This window comes from Poeciliopsis prolifica, unplaced genomic scaffold, assembly GCF_027474105.1.
Source record: "Poeciliopsis prolifica strain line A6 unplaced genomic scaffold, Auburn_PproV2 SCAFFOLD011, whole genome shotgun sequence".
Classification (NCBI taxonomy): Eukaryota; Metazoa; Chordata; class Actinopteri; order Cyprinodontiformes; family Poeciliidae; genus Poeciliopsis; species Poeciliopsis prolifica.
The window spans coordinates 4297461-4319472 of record NW_026562386.1 but is presented as its reverse complement, the minus strand read 5'-3'; the positions used below and the strand labels follow the sequence as shown (position 1 = coordinate 4319472).

The 22012-nt window shown below is 37.8% G+C and overlaps 1 protein-coding gene across 1 annotated transcript in view; it reads left to right on the top strand.

Annotated features, from left to right (window-relative positions):
- The first annotated feature begins 1073 nt into the window (after positions 1-1073).
- spon1a (spondin 1a) overlaps positions 1074-22012 on the top strand; it is a 46019-nt gene continuing 25080 nt past the window's right edge. Inside the window, 6 exon segments of the mRNA XM_055036310.1 lie at positions 1074-1488; positions 2240-2346; positions 7702-7835; positions 14610-14683; positions 15073-15195; positions 18794-18942. Of these exon segments, the coding sequence (XP_054892285.1) occupies positions 1248-1488; positions 2240-2346; positions 7702-7835; positions 14610-14683; positions 15073-15195; positions 18794-18942 (828 nt within the window). The 5' untranslated portion in view covers positions 1074-1247.

The window sequence follows — 22012 nt, the reverse complement described above, 5'->3', positions numbered from 1 at the left end:
TTCACCTAAATGTAAAATGTCAATTTGCTGCTTGCAGAAGAGTAAATGTCAGGAAATTACAAGTCTTGTGGGTTTCATCTGCAGATTTCTGCACAAAATGTCAAATAAGGTGAGCAAATAGTTTTGAAATTCTGTTGGACTAAATGATCTTTTCAGAAGCCTCTCTGGCTGCTTTCCTGGGATGAGATACTACACTGTAGAGAAATGTACCTAATTTAGAAGTAGAACACTGTCACATTACAAAAGCTGAGGGGGTAAACTGACTTTGGTTGAGTTTTATATCAAGCGTTTATGTTATTCCTTCATCAAAAACATACTATGGGTGTTGCTTCGATTCTTTCATGCATGTTTAAGGAGTCCATAAGTCTCCTAAGGCAACCATTCGGGGGTACCTAAACACTTGCTTGGAGCTGAGGTCTCCAGCTGAGCTTCCGCAGCTCAGAGCACTACTCCCCACAACTTTTCCATACAGCTCCATCAGACTAGTGGCAGCAGGAATCAGCAAACATCTGGTGGAACTGCACATCCGCTGAGCTTATTGTGAACTACCTCCTTAGTTCCATGCTCCTAAGAATGGTTGTAAGCAGCAAATTGGAGTAGCATTGTTGTGATAACTTGCTTAAGGTGCAGTGTTGGAAAAGGAGAGACCGCCCATTTAACCTTTATCTACAACTGAGACATTTGTCAACATTAGTAATACAAGGTGGGAATAATGAGGCAGGAAATGAGGCCGCAAAGTTCGCTTAAACCTCCGTCCTCCTGCTGACGGTTCAGAAGAGCCAAAGTATGAAGACTTGTTTAGTCGCTGAAAGCAGCATCCAAGAGGTTTTCTTTTCTCCGGCTTTGTGCGATCATGCTGTCCTACAGCGGATTAAGTGACACACACGGACAAATTGACGGTCGAATCAGTCAAACTCAGTTGTCTTGGCGCTCCTGTTGGTCGCTCAGAACCGCTGATAGGTTTGTAAGTGTCCGTGGCCTTAGAGGCAGGCACGCAGCGTTCATTACGCTCTGCCACTGGCCCCTGCTGTCCTGCTCAGTGTGCCGCTCATGTAGAGGGAGCGCACAGCGCATCCCAGCCAGTCCTCCTCCTCTTCCTCCTCCCCTTCTTCGCTCTCATTCATACCAGGATGGATTTGCCCCGCTAAGAGCGCACAAGTCCACTTCAGCAGCCGCCAAGTTTGAGTGAGAACCAGAGCAGACCTGTGCTCTATCTCAGACATTCTCTTTAATTTGGGAGTCGTAGAATGAAGAAAATGACAGCAGCCCGGCTGTATCCACGGGCGGTCCTCCTGCTCTGCTGCGTCTCTTCCGCCACCTGCAACACGTTCGCGTTCACCGAGGAGCCCTTCGACAGAGCCGTGAAGGCGGACAGCTACTGCAGTCGGGTTCTACGGGCTCAGAGCAATCGCAAGGAGCCCAACGACGAGTTTCAACTCCAGGTTGAGGGGGAGCCTGAGCGGTACCAGCCGGGCAGCACGTACAGAGGTGGGTGAAATACGACCAGCAACTTCGTCTGCAAAACTTGAAACAAGTTCACTTGCGATTTGGTTCCAGTGCGTAACAAAGATGCTGCTCGTTCACAAACAAGTCGGCTCGGTTGCATAAACTTCGGTCGATTTCTTTTAGATTTGAGGACTCTTAATAGCTGGTAAAATCACGTCACTCTCCAAACTTCTGTGCTTCTGACAGTGACTTTAATGCAGCCCCAGATCTGACCTGTGCTGCTTGTTTTTAGTCTGCAGCCAAAGTGCGGAGCGCAAACATGCCCCATCTGCTCTGTGACCGTCAGAGCTAACGCCTTTCTGAAAAAAACAACAACATATCATTAGTGATCATTTTTGTGGCTCTTAATTCTTAATGAGAAAATCTGAACTGTAAAAAAGATGCATCATGTAAATCACCACCGACGATTAAAATGACTAAGTATCCTATCAGTAATATAGTTCTTGAAAGTGACATCTTAAATGGATCTTACCCCTGATTTAAAAATACACAAATAATTTGTCATGAAGGCTTTGCATAGCTGCCAGTCTGCTTATAACAACCTTTTTTTTTGTCATGTGGTTAACTTACCAAAATACAGTATATCTGAATCTCCAGATAATGGAAATGTATCTGTAGTATAGGAGATAGATTGTTGACTGAGCCCACCGTTTCTGTTTGGATTCAAGACTGTAGTTTTCCCTAATTCTCCGTAAATTGATGGTTGCTGCTACTCTTGTTTTTTCTCATCAAGTGAGTCTGACTGCAACCAGCCCGTCTTACTTTAGAGGATTTACCCTCATTGCCCTGAAGGAAGGTGCAGAAGGAGACAAGGATGAAGACTATGCTGGGAATTTCCAGGTATGGGATAAGCTGAACATAGAGATATTGATAGACAGTACTCAAAAAAAACAAAAAAACAAAAAAACAAATCTAGTTAAAAAAGATATTGTATAACTAAACGATTATACTGTATCTGAAAATTGCACCATTTTTCATCTGCGCTCAAAGCCAGCACTGCGTTTGACTTCAGTTGTCTTGCTTTTAAATTGTTTGATCTGGATGGTTCCACCTCACATGTTGCAACAGGCTAGATTTGGAATATGAGAAGAGCCAACCGTCTCATATTCCAGGCCTGTTGGGCTTGACACGTGTAAAGTCTAATACATACATATATATATATATATATATATATATATATATATATATATATATATATATATATATATATATATTTATATATATATATATATATATATGTATATGTGTGTATTTTTTTTTTCATATGTGATGATGTATTGGGTGTAGTGTTCAATTAGAACTGTCCACTGTATAATTAGAGTTTTATGGTACCAGGTTCAGCCTGAGTAATAAATAGAAGAGGCAGTGATCAGAGAGAGGCCACAAGTTCAAAAAGAAGAAAAAAAAAAGAACTGGTGCCGCCACGGTATGCTAATATGTTGATGGACAAATGCATGGGGCTTTTGCAATTATAATGCAGTGCAAGATGTGGTGTGTGGTCTAGAAAATATTTTCTTGCTGCCTTTGTATAATAACGCGAGAGATAAAATTGCTAAGTTAGTCAGTTTCATTTCAAATATAAGCTTATTTGACTAGAGTGCTCATCTCTAGCATTAAAATTTGATAACTGATAAATCAGCTTGACAAAAATTACCTATTCCTCAAATTTATTACACTTACCCAGTGTTGCAATTCTGAAGGCTGTGATCAAGGTTTTGGTTATCCATCCGTCAGGTGGTTGGTAAAGCAACCCTTAGAATCTCCTGATTCCAGCTTGATCATGCGGCAGACAAAAAAAATCATATAAAGATGTTATTTTCAAGGGTTTGATGTATTTTAGGCTTCATCATTGTAAAAGTGACAGAATTACTAGACATAGAGCAAAAAAAAAACAAAAAACAAAATCTAATTTACAATCTAGTCGACCTGTACATAGAACTATAATTTATTTTTAGGACTGTACAATATCAGACAAATGCAACTGCACTATTATTGATTAATACTGTAATTATGGTACTGATTGTGATTAACCACTTCTGTAAGCTTCAGCATCTCAGTCACTTCTATCTCAGTTTATGAAATAACGTTGTGAAAGTCCAAACAATTACCTTATCGTGTTGTTGAATTCTAGGGAGTGAATATGTTGCACTTAAAAATACATACAATAAACTAGCAAAGATTGCATTTGTGGTTGTAATGTTGTTGGCATTACAATGGGAACTGAGATTTCATTATAGTGCAGATAAATCAGTTTTTAAACAGATTTTAAAAAAGCAATTGTTCGGACTGTACAAACAAAAGTGGAGAAATCACTCGTCGAAGCTTGTGGGGCTTTGACATTTTGAGCTGCTATCCTTTCAAAAAGAACCTGCAGTATAATTCATGTGGAAATTTGCACAGAGTCCCCCACTGGCTGTAGTAAAACTCACTGCTGTGCTGTGGCTTCTGTGAACTTTGTCTTAAAGGTGAGGAATATTTTATTTTTCTCTTAAGTACACATCACCTCTCATTAATCAGTGCTAAAGTTAGAACATCTTGCTTTTATTATTATTTGCAACAGGTTTCATGCTGTTTATATGCGGTGGCGGTTTTCCGTGTACATCTCCTTTCCCTTATATCTGTGTATAATCAGAAACATCAGGGTAAAAATGAGTAGATTTCTCTGCTGAAATCAATCATACTGCTGCACACATGTTTGAGTGCAGAGTGTTGAGAAGGTGAGATGAAATAAACAGATGTGTGACCAAAGCTTTTTAGATGCAAGTATAAAGAGATATTCCTGGGACCTGCTTTTGATTGTATTCCTTAGAAGCTATGGCCCTCTTTCAAAGTAACCTGTCTTTTTTTCTGTCAATACAGGACAGAGCTTCAAAAATAAACTAAACTAAAAAAAAAAAAAAAAAAAACATATCTCTTTATCATCAACTGGCCAATCAGGCTTTCATGTTTGATGTCCTTTATTCCAAACAAAAAAAAACACACAAAGTCATTATTTTCAAAAGAAGTTGAGTTGACTGGGGTTTACTTGTGGAAAGAAAGGAACGGAGAGAGATGCTTCAACAGAAGATGTCAAGGTTTATTTAACATACAGCTCATTTGAAATCTGCTGGTGTGCCCGATCCCAGCCATCTCCAAACAGCCCCTGACGTGATGAAAAGCACTTTTATTGAGCTCTCTGGGGAGGTCAGCTGCCACTGTGCGTGTCTGTGTGATTTTTGGCAAGACTGTAAAGCAGCACGGAATGTTGGCGATGTCTGGTGAGACATTACTTCTCAGCAGGCTGACAAATTTGGACAAGAAAAGGAAAATTGGTTTGTGACTGCATGAAAGGATAACATTATTGACATGATCTGACTTTAGTAGATTTGCCTCTGGGGTTGAAAGTCTGCTTTTGCTTCACCATATTTGGTTTTTTGTATTGGTTTTGATAGTTTTGATAAGACTTGACCAGCAGCTAAAGCAAAACCAAGAAGATTCTAAAACAGAGTAATAAAAAAAAGAGTCATTTTGCAGCAAATTAGTAGGTGTGAAGATGGCATCAAAAGTATTTAGACTCCATTGGTGTCAACATATGTTGTGGCTCTGGCAGACAGGTTGAGGATGCCTCTGTGAAACCATGGGAACACACACAGAAGTGGGGGTGTAATCTGTTAGACCCAGACAGGCTAAATACACAGAACATGCATGGACACACACACACACACTCACACAGCTCACACACTGCTGAACGTACTCTTCCTTTGACTTATTCTGACACACACAGACCCACACCCACCAACTTTTGAAGGGAACTCGTTCATAACCAGGGATGGTAAAAGAAATTCTCCGCTGACAGCTTTGTGGAGTGAGAAAGTTCCTCATCTTTGCTGCCCTGATGTCCCTTCCTATCAAACACATATATGGTTTCTGGGGAGTGGATATTAGCTCAGTGGAACAGCTAATCTAGTTTTGTGTGCAGTTAAAATCTGCAAGAAATTCAACACATAAAGCGGTTGCCGTAAAAGAGAGACCATCATGTATTTTGAAGTTTGTCGTCCTTGTGTGGAGATGTTTTTATCTTGGCGGGATGGTGTTTTTCTGTCATTGCCTTTTAGCCCTCATGTAAATAAAAAGCAAGCAAACAAAAAAAAAGATCAACAAATTTTTTTTCAGGGGATTCTGGAAACCCTTGTGGTGATGCAATTTTAGATTATGCATTTTTTTGACCTTGTAAGGAAAGCTGATGCAAATCTAATGGTACTATGACTACAAACTATTCTGAGTGACCTCATGAAGTTGCTCATGTGATGACTGAAAGTAAAGCTTTCAAAATGGTTCCTGGACTCAAAGATTGATATATGCAGAGGAGCTCATTCGTTCTGGAGTGGCTTAGATGGAGTTCCTTGCCATCTGTAGCAACAGAAGCACTTTGAAGACGTTTTCAAGCATCTGCCTCGAAAACCTTTTAGACGTCTTCTTTATATTTTACTCAGAAGACTAAACGGATGGCATATGTGTTGGCTGGACTTGAAATGCCTCACTATCATGTGGCGGAAATGATAGGGATGAACAATATGTAGATTTTAAACTGTGAAGGATTAAATCATTTAGCATAGAAAACAAGGTCTGTTCAATTCTGTTTTATATCAAATTTAACAAGTTTTGAGTCATATCTGTGTTTCCTTAGTTCATTAGCAGTCGTGCTTGTTAAACTCTGCTGTTGCTGAGGGTGCAAGGCATTTTGCCCCTTTGCCGTGTCTCACCTTTGTCATTTTGTTTTTGACAAAGGTTCTCCAACTCAGGGTAGAATAAAACCTTCAAATTCAATATTGTTCAATGAAGAAGGAGTGGATATTTGGGAAATATGGATCCATTACAAATACATGCTTTTAATAGAAAAACACTTTCTATTAAATATTAGCCAACTTAATATTTTTTTTGTTTGTTTTTTACATTAATGCATGTCTTTCTTAATTGCAAGGTAAACATTGCCCCAAATAAATATAGAATGTAGCAGTTTAATGATTTGCTTTGAATAGAAAGAGAACTGTTTCATTTTCATATCTCACATTAAGTACAAAACATAATGTGAATTCATAGCTTATAGCAATGCAGTATAAACTGGACGGCATGCAGCCATTGAGAGATTTGACATGACCTTTCATGTGTACTCCCCACTGACTTATACAAGGATAGAGGAGGTTTTCATTTGCTATCGCTAAAGACTGCCTGTAGCATTGGCATCTGTTTCTGAAAATTATGCAAAGATGCTCAAAAAAGGAAGTTGTATGGTATCATAGATGATGGTCACATTGTAATGAGCAGATCACTGCACATCTTTTGTGGATTTTCAGGCATATAATTGCGAGTATCTGTGAAATTACTCAGTTCAGGGTCAATCAATGAATCAGCACAGGGTCAAGAGCACAGCAGCATAATTGATACACGTGGGGAGTAAAGGCAGGGAAAGTATTCTGAGCACAAAGAGCAGCTGCCACTGCACAACATTTTGACTATCTTTGTGCTAGCTTTCATGAAATTATATCAGTATATGCAATGTACACAACACAGTTTAAGGATGTAAGGGGTAATCCACTTTGACCATTAGCAATAATAAAAGTGTCAGACAATGACCATGAAGGTCTATGAAAGGAAGATTCCTAAGTCTTCACCAGATGGAGAATTAAAATGAGAGGAAAACAGCATGGCTAAATCTCAGTAGTGTTGTCCTCCAGTTTGAATTCACACCTAGGCTTAATGACAAAGGTATTTTGCTGTATCTTCCTTCCAGACCACTCAATTCCTCTGGTTCAGGTCTCCTCTGATTGGGAACAAACTTCTTGAAAACGGCGACAATGCTGAAAAAATAAGTTTCTTTAAATGTATCTGTTTAGTTGTCATTGTTTGTTAATAACTCAAACATTATATATTCTAGTCAGTTCTTCAACTTTTCAAGGCTTTTCTTTATTTTACCATGGCAATGCTGTTTTGGTTTTTTTGTAACTTTATTCTATTTTTAATAATTTAAAACACTAATTTGCCCTGTTGCTGAAATATGCTGTACGAAACAAAAATTCCCAATGTTTTAGAACGTTATTTGATCAGATTGCCAATGCTTTTGTCAGAAGGGTTTTTGTCTGACTAGTGGCTGAATCCACTGAGATGTTGTTGTTAAATTCTTGATCACTGCTTTATTTGTGTTTGATTGTGTTGCAGATAATTGACGAGGAAGAAACGCAGTTCATGACCAATTGCCCCCCTGCAGTGACAGAGAGCACTCCTCGCAGGCGGAGCGATATCCAGGTTTTTTGGACTGCGCCCCCTAGTGGCACCGGCTGTGTTATTCTAAAGTATGTATTCAGCAGTGGATGTTAAGCCTGTCTTGCAGAGGCAAGTCCTCAGTTCCAACTCTTACAGACACATTACACTCTAGAGGCGCTTTTCTGCTAGAATGCCTCTAAACGGTACGGACCTGGTCCATCCTGACCAGATTCATTTTCCATTAGCAGATCCGGTGAGGCTCTGCCTGGCGGTTCTCAGATTTTTGTGCCTGATTTAGGGGTAATACTAGCCTCACCGAGCCAGGTACAGCACCGAAGTGATTTGATTTGATACACATTCCCTCATTGGCTAGTGATTACCTCAGGCAAACTCTAAACAACATTGTAGTTTGGAGCTTGGACTGTGGACATGCCGGCTGCTGTTAGAGAGCTGCTTAGTACAGAGGAGCATCAATATATGTTTAATCATGACCAGTGCCAGGAACACATGCTTTAAGTTTTGGTGCAGAATGACCATGATTTAACAGATCTGCTGTCAGCTTGTCTTTCAGAAGAACAGACAGCAGTAAAAAAGAGAGAAACAATGTAGCTGTGGTCAGTGCGCGACTTGCCAGTGGAAAAGCGCCTTAATATACTGATCAACACTTCCTTTTAGTATGATCTGATGTGAACTTTTTAATGAATTTTTTGGTCTCCACTCTTGATGAATTTTGCCTCTTTTGTTAGGTGTCAGTTACCAAAACAGTTTGCATTGGAAACAGATCTAATGTGTTGCATGATATCCATGTGAATTTGATGAATGTGAATACATTATTTCAACTTGGTCATGTTTACAACATCATTTCACATATATTAAGATAGTTAAACCTTAATATCCTCAGCAAGTGAAAGTAATTTGTTTCATTGACTGCTTTACTGATTCTTTCAGAGGTTGTGGTTGTGTTTGCTTTCACCATATTGTGTGGTGCATGGCTTACCTCCCAGGGCTTCATGAACTTGAGGGGAGTTCCTTTTTGTGTGGGACGTCATTGGCAGCTAAAGTGGATCTGTTGTTGTTTTCTTTTTGCAAGTTCACTCAGTGAGCAGGTTAACCGCAGAGTAAGTAGCGTAACAAATAATAAACATCAAGTTGTTAATGGCATTGAAGCTGATACCTAAAGGCTTTTAAAACTTTTCCTGGGATATTATTTTCCTCAAAATTTTTCACATTTTGGCGAATCTAAATTTAACTGAATTATTCTATACTGGACAGACATAATTGAAGTCACAACTTGTCATGTCGTACCAAAGGTTTTCTTTGTGAAAACAGGAAAAATGCCTCTCTTGCATTACTGGCATTAGGGGCAAATAATTAAATAAACAACAAGAACAAATACATTATAATAACTACAGCTCCTGAAATTTCAGAATAACTCCAAGCTAAAAACATATTCAACAAAAAGTATTTTCAGAAAAATAAGTATAAATAAAATAATAATAATAATAATAAAAATATTTAACCATAAAGGATGATAATTGTAAAGGACAAACATCATAAATAAAACTCTGTCAACCAAATGGACATGTTTTGAGTAATAATGGTATAGGCAGCAGAAGACAAATGCCGTCCTCCGGCTGCATGCATTAACTTATCAAAAATGTTGGAATTTCAACTTTCAGGTTTTGTGGAGGAAATACACTCTAAAATCTTTCTCATGATTAAATACAAATAGTTTTTAGAGGTCAAATAAAATCTGCTAAATATTGCAGACTTCCGGCCTTTAGTTCTTTAGTTTTCACTTCACTTTTGATCTAGTTTTAATCTGACACCTCCCAATGCAAAACGCATAAAAATGCAAACTGTTCAATCAAAATTGTATTTTTATTTTATTTTTTTTGCAAAATTAACTAATAACTACCATTTTTTGTTGCAAAACTGAGTGCCATAAAACAATTTGGAAGCTTTAAACCTGCATGGGCTTGGCTGCAGGTGGATGAGAAAATCCATTTATTTTTATTTTTATTTTTTTTTTAATTCTTTTTGTTCCTGATGCAAAACTAGTGCAGGTGGAGGAAAGATAGCGTGGGATCTCAAAGGCTGAGATCAATGCATTATTTAAGTGCTAATGCATACTGTTTTTATGTTATGTCATCTGATGATACAAAGGAGCAATGAAAATGTTGCACTTTTACTAATGCATACTTTGATTTGAATGTTGCCATATGCAAGTTTTCTTTGTTCTCTGTGTTTTTTTTCTTTCTCCCTATAAATAACCTCTGAGCTTTTCCTCGGTTTGCTTGCTGCTCTTTTTTTCCTGTCCTCTTACTTTATTTTCATGCACACACCTTTTTGCTATGTTGTTCACCTCATTTACACAGAGACCAGTGGGGAGATGGCAAAGGATTCAGTGAAATGCAAGGACAGAGGGGGAAATGGTTCAGATGTGTGACACTGCATTCAGCTCATGGAGAGCTCCAGCTTTAATACAAGTGCAGAGAGACATGGGGACAAAGACACAGAGAAGCCTTTGGTTAAAAAAGAGTTTGCCTGTGAGAATCATAATTACAGGCTGGAAGTAATTATTTGTCTCAGCGCTTACCTGCAAGACAATTATGATGATAGTAAGGTTTTCCAAAGTCTCTGCATTGCAACAGCTCAAAAATCTCAGTTGTGGGATTGATTAGAAAAGTTAATCTCCTGTGTTTGTATAGTGAAGAATGTTTTTAAATGTTTTTCTCTCTCTCTCTCTCTGTCTGTCTCTCTCTCTCTCTGTTTGTCTCTCTCTCTCTTTCTCTCTCTCTCTGTCTCTCTCTCTTTCTTTCTCTTTTCTTTCTCTCTCTCTCTCTCTCTCTCTCGTCTCTCTCTCTCTCTCTCTCTCTCTCTCTCTCTCTCTATATATATATATATATATATAATATATATATATATATATATATATATATATATATATATATAAGTATGACTAAAGCAGTCAGGTGTATAGAAACACCTTACAGTCAACATATACACAAAAATTGAAGAAAAAAACAACGTGACTTGTGACTTGAGATTAGTAAAAGGACATAAAACTCATCACCACTGAGAGCTGTGTAAATGTTTGTTTTTAATTTTGCTTCACATATCTCAAGCCCTTTGTCAATGCCAGTCAGCATGCCTGTCTCTAGAATATTATTGGTTATCAGCAGTAGACCTGCACTGAAAATTGCAAGTGTGTACACAGTGAGTAGGTTTGTGTGTTTCTAAAAGCTTCCCTGACTGACATGTTGTACCCTAAACTTTGCTGTTTGACAGTATAATTATTGCTATTACTGCATTTTCAGATGGAAAAAAAAACAAGCCTTGTGGTATGACTTTGTCCATGATGATAGGGCCAGGCCTGGGTGCACATTCTGCATCATAAACTCAGAGAATAGACGTTAAAAGTTTCAAATCTATTTTAAGATCTCTGATGTGTTGCAGTAAGGTGGGGAAAGCTTTTCTTCATCATGTGTCAGCTATACCATAATCTTTTAACTCCACAATGTTATAGATATTGATCTAAAGTGACACGTCTCCAATATTTCTGTTACAGTTGTCTGGGTATTTCAACACTCTATCAGTGTTGTGCTGTTCTTGATAAAGCGTAAAACACAGAGTTCAGTCACAGTTGAACAGAAATGTTACACAAGGCGCTGGTCTTTCTTGGCTAAGCATTGTGGGTCAGTACAGTTGAAACGCCAGCTGGCAGAGAGCATGTCCACAGTATGATGTTTAAACATAGCTTAAAACTGCCAAAGAGGGATGAGACAAATGCCAGTGCTAAAATTAAAAAGATATTGAGAAATCATATTTTTGTGACTGTCTAAAGACTGACATTACATTTCAGGATTTAAAAAAAAAAATATTTTAATCTTTATGTTTTATTGTCTAAAAAACAAAACAGTTCAGGCAGATGCACATTTTTAAAAGTGTTTCTCTAATGGGGAAGATCACAACATCCATAAAATGCAAAACAGAGTAAGTGTAATCAAGGTTGTCAACGTGTGTGAATATGTTGCATTTGTCATCCTGTGCACTTAAACAAAGCTCATAATATAGCTCAGATAGTTTTTAGTAAGAAATGAGCTTCCCTTTTTAAGCTCCATGTCTTTTTTCTTGCTAACAGCTTGTTTGCTTCTAGAAGGTTTCTTTCTTTGCAGTTGTTTTCTTATCCTGTTTGAATGACAGTAATCATCATACTCATAGTAATGGTGCAAAGCTGGCCATCTATATATGGAAGTGCAATTGGACTAAGGGAAAATATTTCCATTGTACAAAATGAGGAGTGTTCTGTTTTACATAAGGATTGTTTTGACCAGGACTTTTGTAGGTTCTCAGAGCAGATGTTGGTTAGTTTATTGCAGCGAGTGTCTTTGAAAGTCATATCCTTTTTGGGATTTTTATGTTTTAAAAATAACACTTCTGGGGTGCATAAGTAGCAGTTTTAGTATCTTTTAATTCCCTTTAGTTTTAAAATATTTTTGGGGATTTTAAATTTGACCAACATCAGTCTTCAAAAGTCAGAATAAAATGTGTTTGTGTGAGAGGGAAAGGAAACTGCAAGTGTTCAAGGCGAAGAGACTAGATATCTCTGGACATGATTCACACTCAAAAATACTTTTTCTTTTTTTTTATGAGAAGGAAACTTAATATATTTGGTTCGTGTGCATTTCTGCAAACTGAAGATAACTTTTAAGCATTTTTGTTGCTAGAGATATCAATAAAAAAATGACACAGAACTTTTGGACATGACATGATCCACTAGTTAACTCAAGTGCGCTAAAGCTACCTGCCCTGTTATTACCAGTTCTCAATTTGAATGCTTTTCTTCAACATGTCAATGTGTTTCAGCAGCTAAAAACATGGTTTGAGTTGAGACAAGCTATTGATACCAAATGCAGAGACAACATTTTAAGGCAATGACAATCTCCTCACAATGAAACAAACTTGTTGGATAAACAGCCTTTCTCAAGGTGCTTAAAAGGATTTTTGCTTTAGCAAGATCTAATTATCATAAAGAGCATGTTCAGCTAGTCAAATCAAGAGGTGGTAAATCCCTGTGGTTAATTATACCTTTGTTGCTTCACACAACCAGAATGAAGCACACTGCTGTCACCATTAAAAGTCCTTTTATATTTCCATTTGTAGGTGAGAAGCAATTTATTTGTAATTTTCTTCTCAAGCGTGGATGTTTGTGTGATGCACTTTAACAGGCAGTCTGAGTGCATCATTGATTGCGTGAGTTCTACAAGCACATACAGTTGTCCTCGTCTGCTTATTGTAATAAAAATTACATGATGATCAAAATGACATATAAATAGAAATTGAATGTGTTCTAACATCCAAAATACTTATTTCATTCAACTTAACGGAGCAAGTGGAACAAAATAATTCCATTTTGTCCCCCTGGGTTGTTGTAAAAGATGAAAGAGCTAAGAGAATAATTTGGTTATATCTAGAGGAGATACAACAAAACAAGTCCTTTTACGCAAATTTGAGCACCTTTGTCGTGCTTTTTTTTAACTTCTCTTTCTCATCTTTACTTTATTTTTTCTCTGGACCAAGACTCAACACCACTTCCACGCACACGCACACACAGAAATCAGTGCTCTTTCGGGATGATTGCAATCGGTGTTGGTGTGGATCCCAAAAAAAAGTGAGATAGAATTTAAATTGGATGTTAAATAAGCATTACTCTTCGTGATTGTCTGACCAGCCAAGAAAAGTGGGCAAGCAGTGAGGCAGAGCTTGCTTCTCCTTTTCATGGGGATATGAGAAATTGGGGTGAGATTGAATTAAAGCGTGAACAATTAGAGATGTGGTGTGGGTGATGCTTACCTTCAATCATTTCATCCAGAGTGTAAGAAGCCATCCTAACCATAAACTGTATGTTGAAATGGTTGAGACCGGCTAGTGACATATACGGGTAAATATAGATAAAATAGATTTATTTTTCATATATTATTTAAAATGAGTTTTGTAACATAACATGAAAAACATATTTTATTTATGTTGTGTTGGAATGTAAACATCCAGTTAAGGGATGCTCATTATTGCACTCATGTGGATAGATAGACAGACGGACGGACGGACGGACGGACGGACGGACAGACAGACAGACAGACAGACAGACAGACAGACAGACAGATAGATACTTTACACACCATAGCACAGTTGAACTTCGTCTCCACAAAGAAAGATTTCAGCTGGACTCAGCCCATCTGGCTCCTATGTTACCATCATCAGCTTCTCCTTGTCAGGGTTTATCCCCATGGAAACTTTCCTGCAGCCAAGACTGGTTTTTGTAAAGAATTGGGGTCTCTGGAGGCTTATTTTCTGTTGTTATTTTTTCTAGTCCTATGGGCTCTTGGAATTTCTTTTGACCAATTTACATGTCAAGAGCCCTCTTAGACCTGCGATCCCCACCACAGAGTGGAACAAGATTCGGAGACAGCTCAATTTGGGAAACCTCCCCTTTGCCAGGCCTCTGTTTTTAGGAGCATTACTTTTGGCCTGTCAGTCGTCCCATTCCAACGCCTGGCATACAATGTAATGTGTTCTTTCTTTTTTTAAGCTCTTCCATTTACTCTTCCTTATTTTGTTATCATGAGTTGTTTTACTTTCACTTTTTTTTATACTGACATGAAAACTGAGTTATATTGAACTTAATTTAAGGTTTCCACCTTACCAGCATATTTAGTATAATTATATACCAAGCAACGAAAAAAAAAAGGTGTATGTTGTGGAAAAAGTCAACTTATTTACTCTGCTAGAAGAGGATTTTAATGTCAGAGCTATCTTAACAATGTTTTGTTTCACTTTCTTCTTCTTGTGATTGCTTTTAGGGCAAGCATTGTACAGAAGAGAATCATCTATTTTCAGGATGAAGGTGCATTGACGAAGCGAATGTGTGAGAAAGGTAAGCTTAATTTACTGGCACGGAATAGATGTTTTACTAAACATTTAGTTTCCTTTTTATTATCCTGTAGTGATCTTTCCCCACTGTGCTATTTATGTGCGTATTTTTCTTCTGTTTTAATTTAACTGCAGGGGATTTCTTGTTTGCTATTATAAATACTATAATGAATAGCTACATAATTCTCCTGGCTTTGGATGATATTGGTTGCCATGCAGCAGCACCTCAAAAAGAACTGTACAGTACAATTTACGTTATTTCCACATTCCTCTTCTCCTTCTCTCGCTTCCTACTCTTTCAACCATTCATCTTCTGGATGATGGGCATCATTGTCTTCTCTTTATTAGCGATATCTGTATCTCATTGTCCTCTGCTTTGTCATTTCTGAACAGAGTCCTTGTATGGAGACGGCACAGATAGGCCTTTACTTGATTGTTGTGCCTGCGGAACAGCAAAGTACAGAGTCACCTTCTATGGGAACTGGTCAGAGAAGATTCACCCCAAAGACTTTCCTCGTAAGAACAATTGTACTCTTCTTATTGCTGCTGACCAGCATCTTTCCATGGGTATTTTGACCATTTGCTGTTGTTGACGAGTTCCAAGTGGTTTGAGATTAGAAGGCTATCAGACCTAATTGTTTGCTCCCTGAAAAGATTTTCTATCTGTTTTGGGGACTCTGGCTGAATCACTCCAAAACATTAATGTTGTAGTTAGAAGAAAAAATGTTGTTAAAATGTTGTTTTGTAGCTACTAATTGGCATACATTGAAGTGTGACGAAAGGCACAACAAAGAGTCATATAAGTCAGAGCTGCAGGTGTATAAAAACACCTATTTAAAATAAGAACAAAAAACACTCTTCCTGGCGGCGGAGAAAATAAAACCTGGTGACCCGTCAGGGTTATAGTACAAGTGGGAAAACCCTGCAATTATCTAAGCTAGTAATAAATGTATCCTGATAATAAGCAATCTACTGTTACACTGTACAGCTCTTATTTAATGTGGTTTTGTAGCTACTAATTGGCGTACATTGGAGCTATTACAGTGTCAGTTGTCAAACTGTGTGGTACCAAACAAAAAGATGGTAGCCTTTTTCCAAACTTGTTAAATTACTGGGCTTATCTTAACAGATCTGGATGATGGTTCTGTTGAAAGGATTTTGCTGGTTAAACCATGTGACCTCAGACTTTGCACATCCCTTTCAATAGTGATATGGGTGGCAGGCTCTTGCCACCTAGTTGGGGTATGATGCACATATACCCATCAGCCAAACTATCAGGATGTGAATAGCCCTTAGGCTTACAATGCCTCTCTTGTCTAAATCTGCCCCTCCCCCAGTCAGATCAATAATACTGATTACAGTGGAACGAGATAAACCCTGGAATTGAAGAAAGCCCTAATTCACTATCCTAGGCAGGAAGTAGCTGGTGTGTTATCTATCCACTGTCTTACATCTGTATGCGTGCACTCACGCAGTTCATAGATGAATCAACTTAGTGGAGGAGAGGACAAGCTGTGTGGCTTCTGTTCCATCCTAACTCTTGGGGCTCTACAGATTGATTTCTCCTTGCACAAAGTCATTTCCTTGGTAACTAGTTATTATAACACTGCACGTATTGTACTGGACAGAGTTAATCGGTGGTACCAAACACAGACTCATGGCCATTCTCTCACCTTTTCTTTCCCAACTCCTTGACCTTGAATTTGCATTTTTTTGTTGCAAGAGGAGTTTTTCTCTCTCTCTTGTCAAGTCAGCAGCCTTCCCCATGATTATGTTGCTCAGTGGCCAAGAGTGCTCAAAGCGGACTCAGTTTGAACTTAAAGCTGACGCCTGCCGGACACGTCTGCTTAATTGAACACGTTTACAGGCGGGTATTTGTACTTGGTGTCACACAGTAAGATGATTGGCAGGAAACGGTGTTCACGTCAAACTGTTTAGTATGTGATACCAAGCTGACAAGGCTGAGGCTGCCCTGGTGGAGAATAAATAGAACTCGGCATCAAGCTCATCAAACTTGCTAGTATCCCTCCGGAGTGTGGAAATTAACAAATTTGTGATGGGAAATACATGAAATCGATACACAACTTTCCACAGAAACTGTGTGTAAAGAATATGCACATTGCACCTTTATGTGGAAGCCATTTTTATTTCTAAGATGACTGACAGAAAATGTTGCACTTTCATGTAATATTAAATTTTTTTTGACATGTACATCAAAAACAGGCAACCTTTTTATTAGCCAAGCCATAGCCACCTCCAGCTTAACCACAGTTATCCTCACAATGAGTTATATCCCTGGCAGATTTAGGTTCAAAATTATTTTCTTCCATCCAAGAGCTCTGTTTATGATAGGTGATAAGACAGATATGCCCTTCTCAATAATCACTGGAAAAATCTTGTCGTTTTAGCAGTTCAACCCATCATATAATTACTGACTAGATTTTCGTCTGACTGAACTGGTATTTTGTGGATTTATCTTTGGATCGAGTTCAATGTCTTTGGGGTTTAAGGGACTCATTACCATCACTTTAATCTTTAGCTCTCTTCAGAGAGTTTTCAAAAATATCCAGGGTAGAAATCTGTCTAGGCTGTTCTGAAATGTCATTTGTTGAAGTCAGAGGAAACATGTTACTAAAATGATGATAAAAAAACTACCTTTAATCTTCTGCTGAGGACAGCACTTGCTTGCTCTGTAAATAGAAGTATTGTGAATTATTTTGCAAGGATTTGACATATAAAACCAAAAAAATATTTTGCTGTTCAGTAAACTAAATAAAAGTTTTGAATTTTGGTACATTTTCATTTTAACCATTAGATCAACTACCTTGTTAACATCATTTGCATAACAAACGTTAAAGTTTGTTTTTGTCATCAACTGCTCAAGTGCTAGTCATTCAGGTGAACTCTGACCCCATGAGTTACTGCTTATAGATAGTTTTAACCTGTTATGCATGTCAGCTGACTGACTCATTCCTGTGGTTCTCATTTTTGCAATATGCCTGTTTGGTTGCTCACTAGCCACCTTCATAAACTACCTTATCAGTCACCCCTTTGTAAAGCAGCACTGTTGAGATTCACCACCCTTTGGCCACATTTATGAATTGGCTGTCGGACATGCAACACATTTTGTTAGATTTCTAGTGTTACCCCCTCCCAGCTAGTTAAACATCCAACTTTGTATTAACTTCATCTATTAAAGTGGTTCATTGGAGGGGGTATACAGTTTTGGTTTGTTTTTATTATATCATTGGCCTACGTTTAATAATTTAAATGTATTCTTTTGAATAACTTTTTTGTTGTTTGTTTTCTTACATAAATCCGAGGAAACCAAGCTCAGCCAGTATTTCTTCTTTGATCTGCCCCCCTCGTCTACAGTCTTGTGTGAATTAAATCTCCCAGATTTATATTCTCACACTCAAGCCAGTAATTGATGTTGCAGCGGTTAAAGAGCATATATGTCACATATATGGAAAGGCCATAGTAGGAATACAGAGTGCATGATGAAATACGTAAAAGCATTGGGCAATAAAGTTGTGGCTGCTTTTCAATTCCAGAGGCTGCAGGGATGATGCAAAACTTACCTGTAAACATCAAAAAGATGTCAATAAATCCTTAGATGGTTACCAATACTCCACAGCTTCTGAAGTTCTGGTTCAGAAGGTGCAGCTGATTTTTACTTTCCAATGTTGTCATAGTAATCCTGTCAATACTAACTGTTTCTTAGGATAAATACCAGCACAGCTGTAGAATCTCTACTCCTGCATGTACAGATCCTAAAACCAACATTTTACAGTTTCTCAAGCCTACATACTTTTCTTCTACATAAAAGACAATCAAAGGCACGAGTGACACTCATTATATAACTGTAAGAGGTTTGTTTCAATCAAACCATTTGTTTGATTGATCCTGGCAAATTGCGAATTACAGCAAACATTTTTCAGAATGAAATGTTTGGTCTGTCAATTAAAAGTAAAAGAGGAATTTAAAGAGCTGTACTAACCGGAGTTTCTACAGTCATCTGGAATAAAAGAGGAACAATGATGATAATGTAAAAAGAAAAAAAAAATGGTTGAGAAATCCAGGTGATGAGATATTTTACTGTCTGACTCTCCAGGTCGCACCAATCACTGGTCAGCCATCATCGGTGCCTCCCACTCAAAGAATTATGTGCTCTGGGAATTCGGAGGCTTAGCCAGCGAAGGTGTTAAACAGGTAGCAGAGCTGGGCTCACCAGTCAAAATGGAAGAAGAGATCAGGCAAAAGGTAAGAATTATCTGTTTGTAGAGGAGACTGTATTGTAAAAGTGCTAAATAAACCCTATGAGTTCACTATTCAGTGATTAGTGTCCCATCCCATCCTGAGTTATTTCAAGCGTCTATGACATCTTAGCTACAGATCTTCTGTTTAGATTTAAATAAATCAGCTAAGGAAATATTAAATTCAGCCCTAAAAATTTTAAATGCTGGGTTAATCTTTCATCAGATTGATTTAGTATAAAATTGTGAGGTGCCATGGATTCAACAGGCAAAACACTAAGAACAGTTTCTCATTTACAGCGTTAGACTGAAAGTGTTAGAACACCTAAAGGGAAGCGAGGGGAAGAGGACACCAGTATTTGCATACATAAAAAGGACAATGTGTTCATTCTGTAAAACAATTACAGAACTCCTTGAAAAAGTAATTTAGAACGTCTTTCAATGTGGGACATTAAATCAAGGTCTCAAGATGTAGTGTATTTTGATAAAAGTTTGAATCATTGCAGTCACAAAACAAAAAGACAAATGGCCAAAAGAAACCATTTAAGGATTTTCAGTTTAATAAGTTGGAAAGAGTGAGCATTTTATCTTGAGGAGGAATCTTCTGCAGTAGCTGATTTAAAGGAGGTGAAAGACCTAGCAGAGTTTTATAAATGAACAAGAGACACTGAATGTTACAACGAGACAGCAATGAAGGTCAATTAACCTGAGAGTACAACAATGAGTGGTGTGTTTTATAAGGGTCATTGCTAATAAATCGGATGGGAGAATAATAGATTGTATCCAATTTCTGGAAGACTTCTTTTGCAAGCGTGGGCATAAATTATGCCACCATAATTGAATAATGAAAGAGTACACATTTCAATAATGGCTCTTTTAGCTGAGAATGTAAAAGATGAGTGGTTTCTGTACAGGAAGCCAAGTTTTGCTTTGACCTTAGTTTGAAGTGTGTTAATGAGATGAAGGACAATGAAGTGTGAATAAAAGTGCTTGTAATCTGTAATCGACACAAGAATGGTTTCATCTGTAATGGAGAAGATCGATCTTGGGGGAACCAGGCGCTGATGTGATTTTCTTACATGTTGATTGTTGACTGGGGGAAGCTTATTAGTAAAAGAACCAAAATTATCTTTGAGCAGAGTCCAGACTTCCTCTACTAATTGTTCATTGAATTACATTTCCAGATGGTCAGTTCATACTTAATTATGAGAGAAATAAATAAATAAAACAAGTTGGTAACAACACTGAAAAGTAATGTATTTTAGCAGTAAAGGCCCTTATGAATTCCTCTACAAATATCTCAGGTGTTTGTAAACTTGTAGTAGTTCACAAGTTATGATTAGTTTTTTTTAAATTCCACTAATGCTTAGATTGGTGTCAGGAGAATTCAACATGTTTCCAGAAGAAAAGACAATCTCCTCAAAAGACAACATGGCATTTGCAATGGTGTGAAAAGTGTTTGCTCCTCCTAATTAACCATTTTTGCATTTTGTCACTTTTTGAAGACAATTATAGTAGTCAAAGACAACATAAGTAAACACAGAATACAGGTTTTGAAAGAAGGTGTTTAGTAAGAGAGAAAAAATCCAAACATACATGGCACTGTGGTTAAAATTTCATTGCCATATTACTGATTTCAATTTCAGTGTTTCTCTTGTCTGTACTTTTTAAATTATATCTTTACATTTGTCTAAAAATGGATAACTACATTTCCTAAAGCAAGCATCTTGCATGTTCACTTTATCTACTTTTTCTGACTCATAAAACATAGTCCTTGTCCTTGAGGTAAGAAAACTGGGCAAAAGAGTGTCCCTGCTTTGAGCCATGCAGCGCTGCTTAGGAAGTGCTGACACAAACAGAAAGATGACTCGCTTTGCGAAGGCGTCAAGGGGAGCAGCTAGTGATGAATGCAAAATTGATATTCATAGCCCAGCTTCTCTCCAGCCACAGGGTGCACTGATCGTTGAGTGTTCATACAAAGTTTCATTTGTAAAGCCAAGCAGGCATGCAGACCACACAAACATGCTGTCACACACCCTTACAAGCACAGCCTTTTTTTAATCCTACCTATGTCAATTTGAGTGTGATGGCTTTATTTTGTGTTTGGATTTGTCATCCTTTAAGACCTGCGACCAGGGTGTGCTTGGCAATTTGTCTTGCTGTGACTCCATCAGATGTGTTGTAGAAAAGAATATACATGTACAAGCTTCAATATATTTTTTGAATTGGAGGTTTATTACATTGTCTATATAGGGACACCTATATATACATTGTCTTGAAATGCATTTGCATTGGAATAAGAAGAAAAAATATTTCATATAGCAGGGTAGATTTATGTTGTCTATATCATATGTAGACTTGGATGTCGACTAACCAAAACTTTTAGATCTTTCTTTCGAAGTTAATCTCATGTCTGACAACTCAGTCATTCAGTTTCATGTCTGATGTACCAAGTCATAAAACAGACAATTAATAGGAACACCTTTTTTTTGTTTCTTTTTCAGATTCCTTTATAAGAAGCATCATAAAGTGACCATTCATGTTAAAAAAAAAACTTTTTTATTTTTTATTTTTTATTATTTTAAGCAGAGGAGACATTTTTTTTAAATGTTGAAAGGCAACATGCCTACAGTTTAAGTAGGTTAGCCATCAAAGTTAATCGGAAATGCATCTCTTTTTTTTTTAAAGACTTTGCAGGGTAAACAGATGTGCAATATTATTCCATTTTTCATGTACAATTGCTCTTATCAGTGTGGTAGGCAGGACCGGGATGCAGCCAGAGCTCATTGTTGCTATCCCTCGTTTCATGTTTGAGGTGATTTATATATGCATTTAGTCATTACAGAAGCTCAGTGTGTCACTAATGAGAAGTTTAATGAGACTCCCTCCATGGACGAGCAACCAGGGCCAAGGCCTCAGACGGATTATGAAATCTCCTATTTCCTCTCGCAGCATGGGGTGTTTTTCATTATTACACAGTACGGACGCACACAGAATCCTCTAATAACATGAGCCGTGCAGCTGAACTAGAGAGCACAACCAACCCTCCTCAGGTCACAGCCAGAATAGCAGATTAA